This window comes from Equus caballus, chromosome 11 (assembly GCF_041296265.1).
Source record: "Equus caballus isolate H_3958 breed thoroughbred chromosome 11, TB-T2T, whole genome shotgun sequence".
NCBI classification, from domain to species: Eukaryota; Metazoa; Chordata; class Mammalia; order Perissodactyla; family Equidae; genus Equus; species Equus caballus.
The window spans coordinates 45,396,451-45,415,080 of record NC_091694.1 but is presented as its reverse complement, the minus strand read 5'-3'; the positions used below and the strand labels follow the sequence as shown (position 1 = coordinate 45,415,080).

At 46.1% G+C, this 18,630-nt stretch overlaps 1 protein-coding gene across 1 annotated transcript in view; it reads left to right on the top strand.

Annotated features, from left to right (window-relative positions):
- Window positions 1-18,215, top strand: part of PITPNA (phosphatidylinositol transfer protein alpha) — a 36,478-nt gene extending 18,263 nt beyond the window's left edge. Inside the window, exons 7-12 of the mRNA XM_001504320.6 lie at window positions 471-554; window positions 3,516-3,593; window positions 3,744-3,854; window positions 4,626-4,748; window positions 14,538-14,606; window positions 15,628-18,215. Of these exons, the coding sequence (XP_001504370.1) occupies window positions 471-554; window positions 3,516-3,593; window positions 3,744-3,854; window positions 4,626-4,748; window positions 14,538-14,582 (441 nt within the window). The 3' untranslated portion in view covers window positions 14,583-14,606; window positions 15,628-18,215. The remainder of the gene's footprint in view (window positions 1-470; window positions 555-3,515; window positions 3,594-3,743; window positions 3,855-4,625; window positions 4,749-14,537; window positions 14,607-15,627) is intronic.
- The last annotated feature ends 415 nt before the right edge of the window (window positions 18,216-18,630 follow it).

The following is an 18,630-nucleotide window of genomic DNA, read 5'->3' as shown; positions in this document are numbered from 1 at the left end:
TGTTACTGGGGAGGGGACTGGGAGACAAGCAAGAGAAAGACTTACTCTTTATCATATCCTTTTGTAGATTTTGAATTTGGTATCATGTAGAGGTCCAACCTGTTTGAATTAATTAATTTTTAAAAGCATCAAGATAAGCAATATGTGCCAAGCAGGCAACTTCTGTGTGGGCATTTATACTCTTTACAAAGGAGGAGCATATGGAAATAACGTAGGTGCTTAGGTAGCCCTGAGAGTGTTTTGGCCTGATGCAGTAGTGCTTAGCCTGAAAAATCAGAGCCTTCGTTCTCAAATGTATGTCCACTTAAAATCCAACCTCCCATTCCTTTGGATAATTTTGCATGTAGTTCTTTACCAGTAGGAATCTCACATCAGTGACTATGGGGATAGCTGTCCCTAGGTATCCATTCTGGGTAAAGGATGCTTTATAACTGACAAAAACTACACAGTGGTCCTCCTTGTTCTTGCAGGTGCATAAACTGGAGCCTGAGGCATGGAAACATGTGGAAGCCATATATATAGACATTGCAGATCGAAGCCAAGTTCTTAGCAAGGTAGGAGCTGTTTAGAGATATGGGTGGCCTTTGAGATGCAGGAATGACTTCTAAGTGTCAGAGAAACCAAGGAACCATACCCAGCTTCTCTCAAAGGGAAGTTTTCTCTTGGGTGTTGTTTGTTTTATTTGTTTATTTATTATTTAATTCTTTTAAAGATTGGCACCAGAGCTAGCATCTGTTCTCAATCTTCTTTTTTTTCTTCTTATTCTTCTCCCTAAAGCCCCCCAGTACATAGTTGTCTATTCTAGTTGGAGGTCCTTCTGGCTCTGCTATGTGGGACGCCGTCTCTGCATGGCTTGATGCTGAGCGGCGCTAGGTCCACACCCAGGATCCGAACGGGTGAAACCGTGGGCTGCCAAAGTGGAGCATGCGAACTTAACCACTCGGCCACGGGGTCAGCCCCTGTTTGTTTTATTTTTAAAATTAGTATTAAGAGTTCTCTTGTCACGGGGCCGGCCCGGTGGTGCAGTGGTTAAGTGCACACGTTCTGCTTCGGCGGCCTGGGGTTCGCTGGTTCAGATCCCGGGTGCGGACATGGCACCACTTGGCAAGCCATGCTGTGGCAGGTGTTCCACATATAAAGTAGAGGAAGATGGGCAAGGATGTTAGCTCAGGGCCAGTCTTCCTCAGCAAAAAGAGGAGGATTGGCAGCAGATGTTAGCTCAGGGCTAATCTTCCTCAAAAAAAAAAAAGGGTTCCCTTGTCTTGACTTGGGAATATCACCAGGAAAATAGTGGCCCAGATGTATGTGTCCTGTTTGGCCTCCGGAAATTATTGCTGGACAATGCAGGTGCTGTCGATAATCCTGGGGGTGATTTGCTGAGATGCTGAGCTGAGATGGCTGAGATGGCACTTAACCTGAAACTAGTTCTCAAAGTTATTTTTCCAACCCAGTCATTAAAAAGCATTTATTGCCTGCCTGGTGGTGTTTGGAATACTCTACTCTGTAGGTTCCAGTAAGGAGTGCAAAATATATGAAAGGACAAGTCCCCTGCCCTCGAGAAGTTGGTGGCGCCTTCTCAGAGTAACAAACATGGCAACAGGTGCCTGGAAAGGACAGTCCACTGCTAGACCATAAACTAGGAGAGACCAGGGGCCGGGTCCATCCTGCTCAGTGCTGTGCTCCCAGGAAGTATTTATTTAGGGAAGAAGAGGGTCAGGTCCCCCTCATTCAGCGTTCTTCCTCTTTGACAGAGGACTGTTGGGATCAGGGCACGGGAATGTGGCTGTCTGCCCCATGGTGGGGAATAAGTATTTGCTCTCTGATGCCTCTTTCCTGGAGTCACTCTGTGTGCCTAAGATATTTTGATTTGTGCATTTCCAAAAAGATATGAAAACCATCTTGTGCTTCCTTATGTAATATCCCCCCCCAAAAGGTTAGGGGATTTTTCAAAAAACTTTTTATTGAAGTATAGAATATATAGGAAAGGGAATATATCATAAGTGTGCAGCTTGATGAATTTCCTCAAACTGAACATTCCCAGATATTTGTCAAACAGAAATACTAGCAAAGGAGGCCGGCCCTGTGGCGGAGTGGTTAAGTTCGCGCTCTCCGCTTCAGTGGCCCAGGGTTTCACTGGTTCAGATCCTGGGTGCAGAGAAGGCACCGCTCATCAGGCCACGCTGAGCCAGCATCCCACATGCCACAACTAGAAGGACCCACAACTAAAAATACACAACTATGTACCGGGGGGCTTTGGGAGAAAAAGGAAAAATAAAATCTTTAAAAAAAAAAAAGAAGAAAGAAAGAAATACTAGCAAAGAGTGTGGCTCTCTGAGTATTTTGTCAACTCTGGTTGTTTCATGTGAGTGGGAAGCAGCAGAGGTGAGGAAGATTTATTTTTTTAAAGTACACATAAATAATCTCCTTAGCTTTGGGGAATACCTTATGACTGTGTGTGTATGTGTGTGATTTGTTATCTGTGTTATTTTTGTTAAGCAGATGGTATAATGAGTTGGCTTTTCCTGAGCCCACATTAGTCCATGCAGAGGAACAGCCAGAGATTGACTTTTGTTAATTAGCCCACAGCATTGACTGCGCTGTGAATCAGTGAGGTGAGACTGATGGTGGTACACAAGAGGATAGAGTCTATACCTCGAACAGTTCCAGTAAGGATTTTATTAAAACAAGCCAGTTGAAAAACAAAAGACAAGCCAGAGGGAGATGGGATTAGATTTCAGGAACGATGGCAGCCAGTTGTTCTCAGCTCTGTCTGCATTTTAGAATCACATACAGAGTTTTAGAAAAAAAATCCATGCTACCCTCACCTACAGATATTCGGATTCACTGGATTTTAGGTGGAGTGGCCCAGAAATCGTATTTTGAAAAAGCCTTCCCTGGGGGCCGGCCCCGTGGCCGAGTGGTTAAGTTCACATGCTCCGCTTCCACGGCCCAGGGTTTCACCAGTTCGGATCCTGGGCGTGGACATGGCACCGCTCGTCAGGCCACACTGAGGTGGCGTCCCACATGCACAACCAGAAGGACCTACAACTAGAATATACAACTATGTACTGGGGGGCTTTGGGCAGAAGAAGAAGAGAGAAAAAGAAGATTGGCAACAGATGTTAGCTCGGGTGCCAATCTTTAAAAAAAAAAAAGCCTTCCTTAGTGATCTGGATGCTCAGCCCGGGTTGAAAATCCCTGTCTTCATCGGTGGGAATACGTGCCTGCTCAGGCAGTGTGGTAGAACTTTCATACTTGTGAAATGAAAACAAACCCTGGCAGAGAAGATCACACAGAGCTCTCCTCTGAGGCAAATGTAAACAGTTCTATATCTTGCTTGTAACATTTTCCCATATTTTCTGTGCACATCAAGAATGGAATGAACTGTACTCTGATGGAAAATCTGATCTCTTTCTCTCTCTCTCTCTCTCTGCCTCCCTCTCCCCTCACCCCGTCCTCCCCACCCCCCCCACCCTCCCTCCCTCCTCCAACTCCAATTCTACAACTTCTTTCAGGATTACAAGGCTGAGGAAGACCCAGCAAAATTTAAATCTATCAAAACAGGGCGAGGACCCCTGGGCCCCAATTGGAAGGTGCAGTTCACACCCTCACCACCAGGGGGCCGGGCACTGTGGGTGGGCGTGCATCCGGCGCAGGAGGGCAATGCCTGGGGCTGGGCTAAGGGAGAGTCAGAGGCCGCCCTCTTGGTCACCTGCCTGCCTGTGGGTGTGTTTCTAATACAGCAAGAACTCGTAAATCAGAAAGACTGCCCATACATGTGTGCATACAAACTGGTTACTGTGAAGTTCAAGTGGTGGGGCCTACAGAACAAAGTGGAAAACTTTATACATAAGGTAAGAGACCAGGGTGAGGCCTTCCCAGTGTGTGTGTTGGTGGAGGGTGTTTTGCCCAACGAGAGAAGATCATACAACCCATGTGACTTGTATCCTAGGGTAGCCAATGTCACGATATTTCAGTTTGATTTCCCAGTCCCCGACTTCCCCTTGCACTTAACTGTCTTTGCAGTTTAATGCTGTCCATCCAAGGGCACCGCATGTGACAGGGAAGGAAACTGAGGCAAAAGGCGGAAACAGGAAGAGGCTTGCTATGATTGAATGACAAAAGCCAAAAGGCAAGAGGCACTGTGAGCCACATTCTCCAGTGCCGTGAATTGCTGAACTAGGCAGATCTCAGGAGTGTTAATAGCCTTTTCTCTGATGTGCTAGAGCCTCACTCTTGGGCCACGTTTCACAGCTGCTAGCAAGTTTTAACCTGGCATTAGGCTCCAGAGACAAGGAGGAAACTTGAGACAGTTGTTCTGGGGCCTTGGCTTAGCTGTGAACTCACAGACTGCCTGTCTTGGTAGCATTTCGGGCACAGGGCCTAGCTGTGAGGTAGGCACACATCCTCTCTTGGGGGCTCCCTCCTCAATTAACGCCATACTTGTTAGACATGTGACGGCAAAGATCTCTGACCCGTGGGACTGGAGGGCTGGTCCAGATAAGCCAGCCAGGTATCATTCCTCCCCAGCAAAGGGTGGGTATTGGTGTGAAGATCACGGGGAGGAGAGCTGCAACAGTGGCTTTCACCTTCTGAGTTCTAACTTGAGTCCCTCCTTTTTATAGCAAGAGAAGCGTCTGTTTACAAACTTCCACAGGCAGCTGTTCTGTTGGCTCGATAAGTGGGTTGACCTGACTATGGACGACATTCGAAGGATGGAAGAAGAGACAAAGAGACAGCTGGATGAGGTAAGTGGGAGCCCAGAGGAGACTCTGGGGCTCTCAACTAGATAAATCGGTGAACACTGAGGAGGCTGTCGTGCTGGGGCAGTTCTCTGAGGGCACTGTCCTGTGGGTCTGGGAATGTGTCAGTGTCTACTATGGGGTAAGGTCTAATGCCAGGCAATATGGGAACTATAAGGAAGAAAACAGCCTGTGCTCTTGAGTGCAGTCTAGTTGAGGTCTTGCATATCCAGAGAGACAAGTCTGGCGGTCAGTGCTGAATGCCAAGTGAGTAAAACGGTTGCGGCAGTGGTTCTTCAGAGCTGGGGGGGGTCGTGCTGGGCTACAGAGTTGGAGGTGACCTGCAAGGAGGCAGGCTGGGCCCGTCCCTGCGTACTACACACATTGCCATGGAGGCCAGCAACAGCACACACACAGCTAACTGCTCTGTAAGGTGGTTTTGAGCTATTTTTAGAGTTTGGAGCCTTTACTCTTTTTTTGGCCTTGGCACGGATCCCAGAAGGAGGGCTACCTGCCTCCTGGGAGCCTGAAGACCTAGCACCCCGCCGCCTCATTTGGGTGTGCTTCCCTGTGAGGCTCACCCTGGGGAGGTTACGTTCAAGTGCTCACTGGGTACGAGCCTGCATTCTAAGGGCTCTTACATACGCCACCGCCTGTGGTCCTCGCCGCACCTGCGAGGAGGCATGGTCTTATCTCCACATTCAGATGAGGAGGTAGAGGTTCAGAGAGTCAGCGCTGTGCCCAGGGTCACACAGCCTACAGGTGGCATGGTCAGGATAGGAGCCATAGCTCTTAATCACTTGGCCTCTTCTCCCCCCTCTAAATGCCATTTGGGGCCCTCCTACCCTCTCAGGCTAAAATTAAGGCCAGAAGCTCTGTTTCATAAGAACTGCCATCCATTTCTCCCTCATTGCCTTGGATGAGTATCCGGTAGGTGTGGCTTTGCGCAGCCTTGCCCGGCTCTCCAGCAGGGTCTGAGGTGAGACCCAGGCCTAGGTGACATGGCGCCCCGTGTTACAGGGATGCTCCCGCTTCACTGTGCTGGTCTCAAGTGGGAACTGGGCCCAGGAGCTCTTCCTTCCTTGGGAGCCCCGTGGGGAATTGATTTTACTTTGCATGATGGCACTTCCTAGGCTGACTCACTGGTTAAGTGGTGTGCTGAGTTAGTTCCTGTTGAAGGCAGATGTTTTCGCTGTTCTTTCAGCTACATTTGGCAGGGAAGTGGTAGGATTTTGGACACAGTTCCTGATTCTTCTGCTAAGGATCTTCAGGAAGTGGTAGATTTTGTTTTTGAGGAAGATTAGCCCTGAGCTAACATCTGCCACCAATCCTCCTCTTTTTGCTGGGGAAGACTGGCTCTGAGCTAACATTCATGCCCATCTTCCTCTACTTTATATGGGGGACACTTGCCACAGCATGGCTTGCCAAGTGGTGCATAAGTCCACACCCGGGATCCGAACCAGCGAACCCTGGGCCACTGAAGCAGAGCGCAGGAACTTAACTGCTACGCCACCGGGCTGGCCCCAAGGAAGTGGTAGATTTTTAGTGTCCAGGGCTCTGGTGATTCTGACTATGTAAGAGTGAAGCCTGAGTCTTTTGGTTACCCTGGTCCTGAAAAAAAAAGAAGGAAAAAAATTACCCAACAGAGCAACACAGAACCTTCAGGGTTTAGCCTGGAGCTTCAGCCACTCACTGCCTGACAAAAGCCAGCCTACAGTACACTGGGGTTCCTGGAAGTGTTTGCTAACTGCCTTTCACCCTTTGGGTGGAATTCCAATTCTTGGAGCTGGGAGAAGCCTCCAGAGGATCTACTGGATCTGCCTCCCTCAGATCTGAAGTTTGAGAGCCCTCATTGTTAGGGAGTTTTGTGGGGTTTTTTGAGGAAGATTAGCCCTGAGCTAACTGCTGCCAATCCTCCTCTTTTTGCTGAGGAAGACTGGCCCTGAGCTAACATCCATGCCCATCTTCCTCTACTTTACATATGGGATGCCTGCCACAGCATGGCTTGGCAAGCGGTGCCATGTCTGCACCTGTGATCCAAACCGGCAAACCCCGGGCCTCGGAAGCAGAATGTTCGAGCTTAACGGCTTCGCCACCGGGCCAGCCCTTGGGAAGTTTTTGAATTATCTATTTCATAATTTTCTCCCCTCTGTTTTCTTTGTTCTCTTTCTGGAATTTTTATTAGTCAGAAGTTGGACCTCGGGGCTGGCCTGGTGGCACAGCAGTTAGGTTCCACATTCTGTTTTGGCGGCCCGGGGCTCGCTGGTTCGGATCCCGGGTGCGGACATGGTACCGCTCAGCAAGTCATGCTGTGGCAGGCATCCCACATATAAAAAGTAGACGAAGATGGGCGCAGATGATAGCTCAGGGCCAGCCTTCCTAGGCAAAAAGAGGAGGATTGGCAGCAGTTAGCTCAGGGCTAATCTTCCTAAGAAAAAAAGTTGGACCTCATGAATTGACCTTCTAATTTTCTTATTTTTTCTCTCCTTTTTTGTCTGTTTTCTGGGAGGTAACTTTCCAATGTTAACTTCTCTCTCTCCCCTATTGAATTTAAAACATTTTCAAGTATTTCTTTTTCTGGGTTCTTTTTTTAAGTGCTTTTTCTTTTCTGTCTACGTGTGTTACCTTCTTTTTCCCAAGCTGCCGTTTTTTGTTTTTGTGTTTGGTCTTCAAGATATCCCTGTGCCCTGAATGTTTCTTGTTTCCTCTGAACTCCTTTTTCTTGTCAGACTCTCTGTTGCGTGTTAGGGGCTTTCCTCAAATGACTGGTGGTCCTTGGCCATCCACTCACACTTAAGACTAAAGCTCTAAAAAGTGGAGGGGAAGCTCTTTGAATCAGTGGGTGGGCTTCATTGAAGGGCAGTCGTAGTCGGGTGGTTCCATTGGGGTCCTCTACTTCAGGATTCTGAGTCTATTTTTCCTGGGCTGCTCATTTTGCCTCAGGAGGACTCCTCAGTTTCTTGCTTGTGGGAGATGGTCAGCATTCTGGAAACTGAGCTGGAGAAGGGTCCTGGTGGGCTCACCATGACATGAGTTGGCTTTAATTTAATCTCTTCCCTATTCTGCATCATGCTCACTTTGCCCCTAGCTGAACCTGGGGTCCCAAGTTCAGGCTTCCCTCGGCACCTCCAGAAAGTAAACCCCCCGGCTTTGCTGTGGCAGGAAGGGGCTGGTTGCTTGACCGTGAGAACTGGGGCAGGGAACACCAGGGCACACCAAGGCCCAATCGTTCTTTATTTGCACTTTCAAGCAAGTCACCTGTTTCCAGTCCCACCTGCACCCCCACTTTTAGAGGTCCCTGGTGCTGCCAGTTACTGAGCCTTTGGAGAACCTATAGCATAAATTGGTCTTCTCTTTCTTGGCCCCACTCCTCACAGGTACTTAGGAGTCAGCTCCTGCTGCTCTGGTCACTACTCATCCGTCCTTTTTTCATCTTCCAGAATGTTGTTACCATCTTTTGTCTGCTGTTGTCTCCTCTGTTCTTGTTGTCTTCTTAGTTTTATATCTTTTTTTATTCCTTTACTGTCATCATGGTAGGGTTTTGGGAAGGAATAGCAATATATGCATGTATTCAATCTGCCATGATCAACTGCAAGTTTGCAATAGGAATTATGACTGTTATTCTTTAAACCAATGCATAGTAGTTGAGTGTGGGTGGAATTTTTTTTGAGTTATGAGGGGTCACTATAAGGCCACAGTCACCACTGGTATGATTCTAGTCCCTGCGGGGGGTGGACCTACCATTCTTGGATGAGGCTCAAGGATTTGAGAAACAAGGGATCAAGAGATTAGTCCTTTGCCCTAAAAAGAAAAATATCAGGAAATGTGTGCCTGTAGAAGAGCAGGTCTCTCTCTCCCTCTCTCCCTTTTTTCTCCCTCTCCCTTGGTCCTGCTCTCTTAAGAGGCTTATAATCTCAAAAGTGGAAGAAGAGGGCCAGCCTGGTGGTGCAGCAGTTAAGTGCACACGTTCCACTTCGGCAGCCCCGGATTCACTGGTTCAGATCCCAGGTGTAGACATGGCATCGCTTGGCACGCCATGCTGTGGTAGGCGTCCCACGTATAAAAAAGTGGAGGAAGATAGGCATGGATGTTAGCTCAGGGCCAGTCTTCCTCAGCAAAAAGAGTAGGATTGGCAGCAGTTAGCTCAAAGCTAATCTTCCTCAAAAAAAAAAAAGAAAGAAGATACCTTAAGGGTCATTTAGTCCAACTATATGTCCAGTGCTTGAGTCTCCTCTGCAGCTTCCCCACTAGCCTGTGCTTGATCACCTCCTGTAAAGGGAAACTCACTATCTCCTGAACATAGTGGCAATAAAATTATTTGTATTGTTAATAGACACTAACATTTATTGGTCTTACTGTATGCCTGTCATGTATGGTAAGCATTTTACATGTATTGTGTCATGAAATCCTCATGGTTACCTACGCCTTAGGTATTTTCATTTTATAGAGAGGGAAACTGAGGCTCAGAGAAGTTAAGGTTACCTTCTGGTTCAGCGCACAGGTACTGGACTGGGAGATTCCCATTGCGTCTGCAGAACACAGACCTAAGTTTTTTGCGGCTGAGAGATCCCTGTATGTGGAGGCTGATGGTGTCCGGTGGAGTCTTAAATCCCTCTGACCTGCCCGGCAGTGACTGACCCCAGGGCAGACCACCTGGAATGTTGGCCAACATCTTGAAATATGGGAGTAGCTTTATTTTCTTTTAAAATACAGTTTCATTTTTCAATATTAAGCATTAAACATTTTTTGGAAAATAGTGAAAAGTGGAAAGAAAAAGAATCACTTGTACTCGCACTATTTAAACATTTAACATTAAACTATTAAACAGCCACTACAAACATTTTAAGTCTTTCTGCACACTTTTACTCAGTTATGTTTGTTTTGCATGTGCCGGTGGTTATCTTACATTTTTCTCTGAACATTATAACAAAGCATTTCCCACTAAAAAAAATTTCTTCACATACATGATTCTGACTACAAGATACATGTCAGGTTGTCTCACTATTCTAAATAATGCTGTGGTGAAAATGTTTGTGCACTCAGGTTTTTGGGTAGTTAGGATTATTTCCTAAGAATAAATTCCTACAAATGGAATTAGAGAATTTAAGACTCTTGTTACTTATTGCCTAAATTCTTTCCCAAAGGACTGAACCTATTTATAGAGTGGCTTTCTAAAGTGGTTCTAAAAACCATTCCACATGTGCCTCATATCTGTCTTCCTTCAGAATTGCTAATTGGTTTGTGGTTGCTGTTCAGTGTCATTTTTTTTTTAAAGATTGTCCCTGAGCTAACATCTGTTGCCAATCTTTTTTTTTCTTCTTCTTCTTCTCCCCAAAGCCCCCCAGTACCTAGCTGTATATTCTAGTTGTAGGTCCTTCTAGTTCTGCTGTGTGGGACGCCACCTCAGCATGGCTTAATGAGCAGTGCTAGGTCCATGCCCAGGATCCAAACCAGTGAAACTCTGGGCCACTGAAGTGGAGCACCCGAACTTAACCACTCAGCCATGGGACCGGCCCCACTTTTCAGTGTCTTTTTTATGAATTATTTTTTTATTGAACTTATTTTGAGATGATTGTATGATTCACATGCAGCTATAAGAAATAATACAGAGATCCTTTTCTCCCAATGACAGCATCTTGAAAACTACAGTACAGTATCACAACCAGGATATTGACATTGATACTTTCACTAGTTTTTTTAAATCAAAGGAGTATTTCGTACTTAAAAGTAAAGTAATTTTCAAAAGATATAGAAAAATGTTAAAAAAATACAAGTCCAAATAAATAAATAAAATACACAGATGAATAAAAGTCCTTTCCTTCAACCCCTGGCTTCATTCCCTGGAGGAAACCACTGTTAACAACAAACAAACCAGGACTGGAGTTTCTGTTTTCATGTTCCTCGACTGCCTGTGTATATATAGCCTGCAGTGATTTGATCCAAGAAACACTGCAAACGTCAGATAAAATCTCTCATGTCATTTAGGCCCCAGGAAACAGGAAATAAGCATTCTTAGAGCATTTCATTATAAGAATGAAATAATGCATTTTTATTTCAGTGGCACCCTCTTGGGGGACCTTGTCTCTGAGAGTAGGGGAAGCTTTCATGCTCCCTGACAGGAAGTTGCATCTTATTTCAAGGAGCAGGAAAACGGGACCTGGCTTTGCATTAGTTAATTACAGTGAGGCCGTGAACTCTCAGGTTATAACAAGGATCTGGTTGAGGCCCAAGGAGCTTTGCTCCCATGATATTAAAATCTTAGCCTCTCTGATTATTGAAAATTTATGTGAATAGTCATCAGTGAGCAGACATTTAATGAACATGTTTTTGTCTTTAAAAAAAAATTTATTTGGGGGCCGGCCTGTTGGCTTAGTGGTTAAGTTTGCATGCTCCACTTCAGTGTCCTGGGGTTCACGGGTTCGGATCCTGGGCACAGATCTACACCAATCATCAAACCATGCTGTGGTGGCATCCCACATACAAAATGGAGGAAGACTGGCACAGATGTTAGCTCAGTGACAGTCTTCCTTGAGGGAAAAAGAGGAAGATTGACAACAGATCTTAGCTTAGGGCCAATCTTCCTCACCAAAAATATACATATATATGTATTTTTTTTTTTTAGATTTTTTTATTTTTTTCCTTTTTCTCCCCAAAGCCCCCCAGTACATAGTTGTATATTCTTCGTTGTGGGTCCTTCTAGTTGTGGCATGTGGCACACTGCCTCAGCGTGGTTTGATGAGCAGTGCCATGTCCATGCCCAGGATTCGAACCAACGAAACACTGGGCCGCCTGCAGCGGAGCACGCAAACTTAACCACTCGGACACGGGGCCAGCCCCTATATATTTTTATATATATATTTTGAGGGGCCGGCCCTGTGGTTAAGTTCACACACTCCGCTTCGGCGGCCCAGGGTTTCACTGGTTTGGATCCTGGGCATGGACCTAGCACTGCTCGTCATGCCATGCTGAGGTGGCGTCCCACATAGCAGAGCCAGAAGGACCTACAATTAGAATATACAACTATGTAATGGGGGGCTTTGCAGAGAAGAAGAAGAAGAAAAAGAAAAGACTGGCAACAGAACATCTGTTGCCATCTTAAAAAAGAAAAAATTTATATATATTTCGAAAGAGTTTCCAACTTATAGAAAATAGCAAGAAGAGTACAAAGAGCTCCTGTATACCCCTTCACCCAGAGACCTCATCTCTTTAAAGCAAAGGATACAACCCAGGATTGCACACTCTACCCTTCTAGTCTCTCAACCTGGTGCAATTCCTCAGTTTTCCTGGACTCCATGATCTTGACATTTTTGAAGGTTATGGGCCGGTCGTTTTGTAGAATGTCTGTTACTTTGGGTCTGTCCAGTGATTCTGCATGAGTAGATCTCGTTTCTGTATTTTAGGCTAGAACGTCACAGATTGGGTATTCTTTGCATTGTATCCTGTCTGTCTTTCTGTACAGTTACTCCGTTCACCTGAAATACAAGAAAGTGTTCTGGGCTTGTCTTGTCCTTCCCATGACTCAGCCCTAGAATCGGCCATATCTCCAAAGAGCCCTGGTTTCTTTCAGTGGAGGAGGGTGTCCAGGTGCTAGGTGTGCTCGTTACTGTTGGGTGTCGCTGCTCCCAGCCTTCTCATAGGACAGAGCTAGGGAAATGTCATGTCTCGTTCTCTATCTATCTTACATATTCTGTTCACACAAATACTTCCAATTCATGCCTAACACCACAGGTTAACTTACTGTCTTTTTTAAAATATGACAGTGCCATTATCTTTACCATCTCTCTGTCATGTTGAAAAATCTTAAATTTGTTGAACCCTTATAAAGTAATATATTAACAGATTATTAATACGGATAACTGAAGTTACAGGAGCACTAAAAATTTAAAGACATCATTCAGGACAGTGAGTTTTGAGCAAAATCTGTAGGGGACAGGCATTCCAGGTAGAGCTAGGAATAAGTACATACTGGCTTGGTGTCGGAAAATAGACTTTGTTGTGTGGAGCAGAGGATCTTTCCTGAATGAAAAGTGAGGCTTGTAAGACTGATTGATTTTATGACTCACCTATGGTCCATCTCCTACAGGTTCTGATTCATCAGGTCTGGGGCATAGGAGTCTACAACAAGTGCCCTGGGCAATTATTTTGATCAAGTTTGAGGAAACTCTGGCCTAAAAGACCTAGCTAAGATATTTGGTGTAATTATGGTAATACTGTCAATAGGGAGTGAATATTGGAACCTCTGGGGAGGATGGGGAGAATTTTCTCCACCACGCCCAGGCTGCACAGGGACTTACTGATTCTAATACTTAGGGGTGGGGGTGTGACCAATAGACAGGTTTGAAATGTGGCAGGAAGCGCATTTTGAAAATGTTTCGCAGTGGAGAACTACTGCCACTGAGATAGAATCTCTGCAAAATGTGGCAGTATTAAAGTTTTAGTGAATAAAACCTTACTCTAAGGAGGGCTGTAGCTTAAAAGTCCAAGTTCTTTAGAGCTTGTGTGCACATACATCCCTTTTGCTACAGGATGCTGTTTGGAACAAAGAAATAATATAGATAACGTGTACAGAGGGCATGCTCCATCCCAGGCGTCCTGCTGTGCTAAGTACTCCACACGAATACCTTTATTTAATCTTCACCACAACCCCATGATGGATGTACTATTATTACCTCTGTTTTCTTATTACATAAATTGAGGCTTAGAGAGCAGTGAAGTAACTTGCTCAAGGTCACACAATTAGTGATGGAGCCAGAATACAGTTCAGGCAGTTAGATCCCAAGGGTCATGCTCTTATGTGCTCAAAATCTGTTGAATGAATAGAGTGAAAGTTGAGCAGAAAACTCACAGATAGTGAAGAAATATCTCATGGGAAGTTAAAATGCACATATGTTACAGACATTCTGCGAATAGAATAGAATTTTCAAGTTGGAAAGAATTTGAGAGAGATCACAGTGTCCCCAACGAGAAGTTGTGTCCACTTCTGCTTGGAAGGTGCCAGTGGCAGGGACCAGTCAGAGCTCCCAGAGAAGACCCCATCCTGTTTTCCAGCAGCCCCGCACTTCTGTTAAGCTCAGCTCTCCCCTCCTGCACTTCAACCCCTGCGTTTCTGTGCTGAACTCTGGTGCCACACTGTGCCCACCTGATTGCTGGGCGAAGCCTCTCAGCAGAGCTCAGAAGAGGGAATTGCTGTTCCCTCTGCCTGGAACACTCCCCCCCAACACCTCCTCCAGGGAGCTCTAGGATTTTCCCCCTCACATCCGTCAGGTGACTACTCAAATGTCACTTATCAGAGAGGCCTTCCATAGCCAGCTTATAAAATAGCGCTTCCCCACAGTCACTCTAAGCCCAGCAGCCGTCAGCCGCACCTGACTAATACATATTAGTTTATTTCTTCTCTCCCACCTTGCCCCAGAATGTAAGCTCCTTGAGGAGAGACTTTGTTTTGGTTCACTGCTAAATCCTCAGGCCTGGAGTAGTTCCTAGCACAAAATAAGTGCTTCATAAATATTTGTTGAACAAATGATTGAAAGAAAGAGAGCAGCTGAAGAACTGTACCCCAAACTGGGATGCAGTGGAGAGAAACAGAAATCATGGATGGTGGGACCAGTGACATAGGCTATAAAAGGTGTGGCTTTGGCTGTAGGTAGGCAGAATTCTATTCTTCTGATTTGCTTTGTGCACAAAAAAGCGGTCTACGCTATCCATTGGGAGGATTGAGGAGAAGGCAGAATAAAATTGTGGTGGAGTTCCATCAGCAGCAAGACCCTTCAGTATTTCCTGCTTTTTCTGTTCCAGATGAGACAAAAGGACCCAGTGAAAGGAATGACAGCGGATGACTAAAGCCACTCCTCCCCCTTCTGCACTGTACGTACCGAATTTGTCCCTGAGCATGTCACAGAGGCTAAAATCAGTTTGGGTCCTCAGGGCCTCAGCAGCTTACTATGGAGTCAGAAAACCTGCTTCATTCCTTGTCCTGCCCTCTAGGAATAATGACAACTGCCATGCTAAACAGCTCTCAGGCTCCCATTGAAAGAGGTTATGAATATTAGGACATTTCAGGGCCTTGTGATTTTATAAAGAACTGCCCGGAGAGACATGGACAGGGTGGTGAGAAGTCGGGCTGGGGTGGGCGCAGTTGATGTAGAATTGATGCTTATCTGCAACTGATTACTATTCTCGGAACTCGAACCCTTTCAAGTTGAAGGTGGCATTCTGGGGTGCTCCCTATACCCCCATGCTGGCCAGACAGCTTTTCCTAGTGTTCATTGTCATGTCTGGTGCTTCATTTCCTTCCTCTTTATATCCCCTGACCCCATACTAAGTAGCTGTCCCCATCAGAGGCAGCATCTTTCAGATGCTTGGAGAGTATTTCTGCCCAGGTCATAGGACCAGGATGGGATGTCCTGTGTTTCAGATTGTTATTCTTCCCTAAGCCCCTTCTTTCTTTTAGCTCCCAGTGCCCTGAACACCTGCAGACTTGCTGTTCTTCCTGCAGCTCAGTGGGGGCTTGGTCAATGAAAAACCTGGCCCTGCTCCCTATCAGGCTCCGAGAGAAAATTATTTTATCAAATAAAAACTGGCTGTCCTCCAGCGCTGAGAGGCTAAGGAGGCCTGAGGTCTCACCTTCAGCGGTGCAAACCTCTCCTCGCTCTCCCTGCCCCTGGTGCTTGAGGGAACTTCTGGGGGATAAAACGGTAGGATTAGTGGATTGTTGCAATGCCAGCTTCTCAGTCACTGCTTGGACCTTAGCTTCCTCTCTTCCCCTCTGCCCCCGCCACTCTGACTGGCATCCTTCCTCCTTTTGAAATTCCTCTATCAATAGTCATGATTTATAGTGTTTCTATTTTCCTCTGTTCCTTCCTTAATAATTGTATTTCTCTTCCAGTTTTGCAAGACAGTGGTCAACAGGAAGGCCCAGCAGCTCCACCCTCCCGAGTGACAGGCCATCTTCAGACGCAGCCTTTCTGTGCCCATTCTTCAGGCAACTTTCGATCCCTTACTGTAGCTAATTCTAGATACCCTTTAATATTGTGAACAAATAGACCGTCTGGTATTACGAAGCCCATGTGTGCAGGAGCCTGCTCCTCTGAGATATGTGGCGTGTAGGTTGCTGTATTTACAGCTCCTCCCTCTCCAACCATTGTGTCCTCAACCCATTTCTGTGTGCCCCCACCCCTTTATTTCCAAGTGACATTTTTAGTCTTTCAAAATAGCTGCCTTTTGTGATGTGGTGATTTAAATGATTTAAGTTTGTTTGTTTTCAACCTTGGGATAAACTGAGGTATTTTGCTTCCTGGGCAGATCTTTGCAATTTTGAGTGCTCACCTGGGGAGAGGGGATGAGTTAGAAATACAGAATTTTTTCCCCCAGTTCCACAGAATAGCAACATGGCTTCATAACTCTGACCTCTGCTCCCAGTAACTCATTGTTAGAGTGCCCTGGGCACCAAGGATGTACCTACCACCCACATTTGAAAATTTAACAAATACGAATAACCCCTGCCCCAGCCATTGCATCTCTGGTCACTATTCTGAGAAACACCTATGGCTTCTCGGCCCTCCTGTTGCCCATTCTGTCTCAATCTCTGCAAAGTCCATAATATGCCCGGGTCAACTTTCCACCTGGAGAGACCTGTCCAGTGTGGCCCTTAGAATTGATTCTGCCCGATATAATTAGTCTGCCCCCCCAAGGAGCTCTGTATGTCCATGCTCCTCTTCCCTTTTGGGCTGGTGCTGCCATTCAGCAATAATCCTCTCTTCTCTGTGCTTTCTGAGATTCCTGTCCTCTGTCTTTGAGGCTGGTCAGGACACAAGAGTCCTGATCTTTTCATGCTGCACAAAATGAGCATGCAAAAAGCTTCTTCCCAGCAGAACATGTTCCCTCTTGTCTCCAGTTGCTAAAGGAATGTGGGGATCAAGAAATCAGCTTGTCCTGCCCCCATGCTGGGTTCTGTCCTGGACAATCAAAAGCAATTAGTGATCGTAGTGCAGAACTCTACCAGATTGGGCCAGTGAGGGTCCAGGCTCCGGGGGAATAGAAGCAGCTGAGTACTTCATAGTTTCCTATGACCTGGCAGAACCCGAGTATGCCTTCATGGTGGGAAAATATGAGATAGCTGTGGTGTCATCTGACATTTCCCAAACCTTGTGAAGTGTACTGGCTGAGTGTGCAGTGATCCAAGCCCACGCCAGCCTGGGTGCAACTGCTAATGAAGAGACCAAATCTCTGTTAGGGGAGTGAGAAATAGGATGGGAGAATTTTTCCTTATGTTTTTGTCAGTTTGTTTTGCCTTACTCATTTCTAAGTGCAATAAGGGAGTGTCTCACAGTGTGACATCCTAATGGATGCTTCCCTGTGGCCCTCCTGGGGCAAGAGTGGACAGACTCAGACCCCTCAGGTGGTTAGCTCCGACCTTCACTGAGGCCCCTTTGGGACCAGGAGATGTCCTGTTACGCTCCTTTCAGTCTCCTCACCTTGTGAGGTCCATAGTAATGGATCTGGGGCAGTTCAGATGGTTATTAGCATCCCAACTGCTAGTAGCCTTTATTTGACTGAGAAAGTTGAGGAGGCATTCCTACTGGAGAAAAATGTAAATGTTTTCCTACAAGCTCTGTATTAGCTATAATTATATTTGTGCTTAAAGCTTTCCCTTCTTCATTCATCAACTGAAGTCCAGTTGTGGGTTATCCTGGGAGGAACAAATGGTGATATTCTAAGCAGACAGTTGTTTATGTGGTTTGGGGGTCAATAGATGTTAGTCTCCTTCCTTCAGCTCTTCTCTGAGATCCACACATATCACTGCAGCTCTAGTGGGGGCTCGTTCTTTATCTGCCTTTTCTGCGGCTCCTCCCACCTCCACCTGTTGCCTCAGTTTGAAAGCATCCACATAAGCTGAGCTAGAATTGCCTTAGGTCAGCTGGATCTGGGGCTCGAGCTCACATAAACATAAGGAGGGATGTCCCTGGTCTATTCCATACCCATGGATAGTGTTGCTGCTGGGCAACGGTGTTGGCTTCTTTTAAGTACTCACCTACCCTCCTCACCCACCCCCCAAACTGACTAGCACTCGGAGAGGCTTATGATGAAAGGCTCAGCTCCAGGGGTAGTACCTGAGGGTGTGCCACACCCCTTCAGACCAGCTGCTTCCGTTAGATTTCCAGGGTCATGGTCCCAGTTGGAAGCAGCAGTGCCTCTGCAGGAGGGGTGCTGGGCTCTGGCCTTCTCAAGGAGAGGGGTCAGGGACAGGGTCAGTATTGGGGGCACGTGTATATCTTCCCAAGTTCTCTTACAGTCCCTGCTGGGACTCCCTGACTTATTTTGGTTGGTTCCTAGTGCTACTTCTTTTACAAAATACACTTTGTAGAATTGATTAGATTACCTTGTTTATTTAATGTGAGTTTGTGCCTTTTTGTCTCAATCTTCCAATACAGGTATATTGGGGAAAAAAGCAGTCTAATAAAATCCTAGACAGAGCTTTCTGGAGTCCAGCTTATTGGTGATGTCCTTATATCCATTTTACAACTTAGATATCCTCAAACTCTTGCTGATGTCCCCCATTTTACCAGGGAAGGATTAGGGGAATGTGTAAAATATCTCTGAAAAATTTTGCAGGTGGATTTCCGTAAATTAGAACATCACCTTGTCATTTTACTTAGGCAAACATCATGTATCTGAAAGTAATTTGGCCATTTTGTACTGGCAGTATTTCCTTTTTGCCTTCGTCTCCCCTCCCCTTCACATCTCCACAAAACCTTCAAAATAGGCATTCTTACCGGCTTCTGGGTCTGAGACCCTCGTGAAGCTTGTTTGTAGAATTGTGTGTGCATTTTTCTGGGGAGAGTCATGGCTCTCATCAAATCCTCAAAGGAATCCCATGCATCCTCCCAAC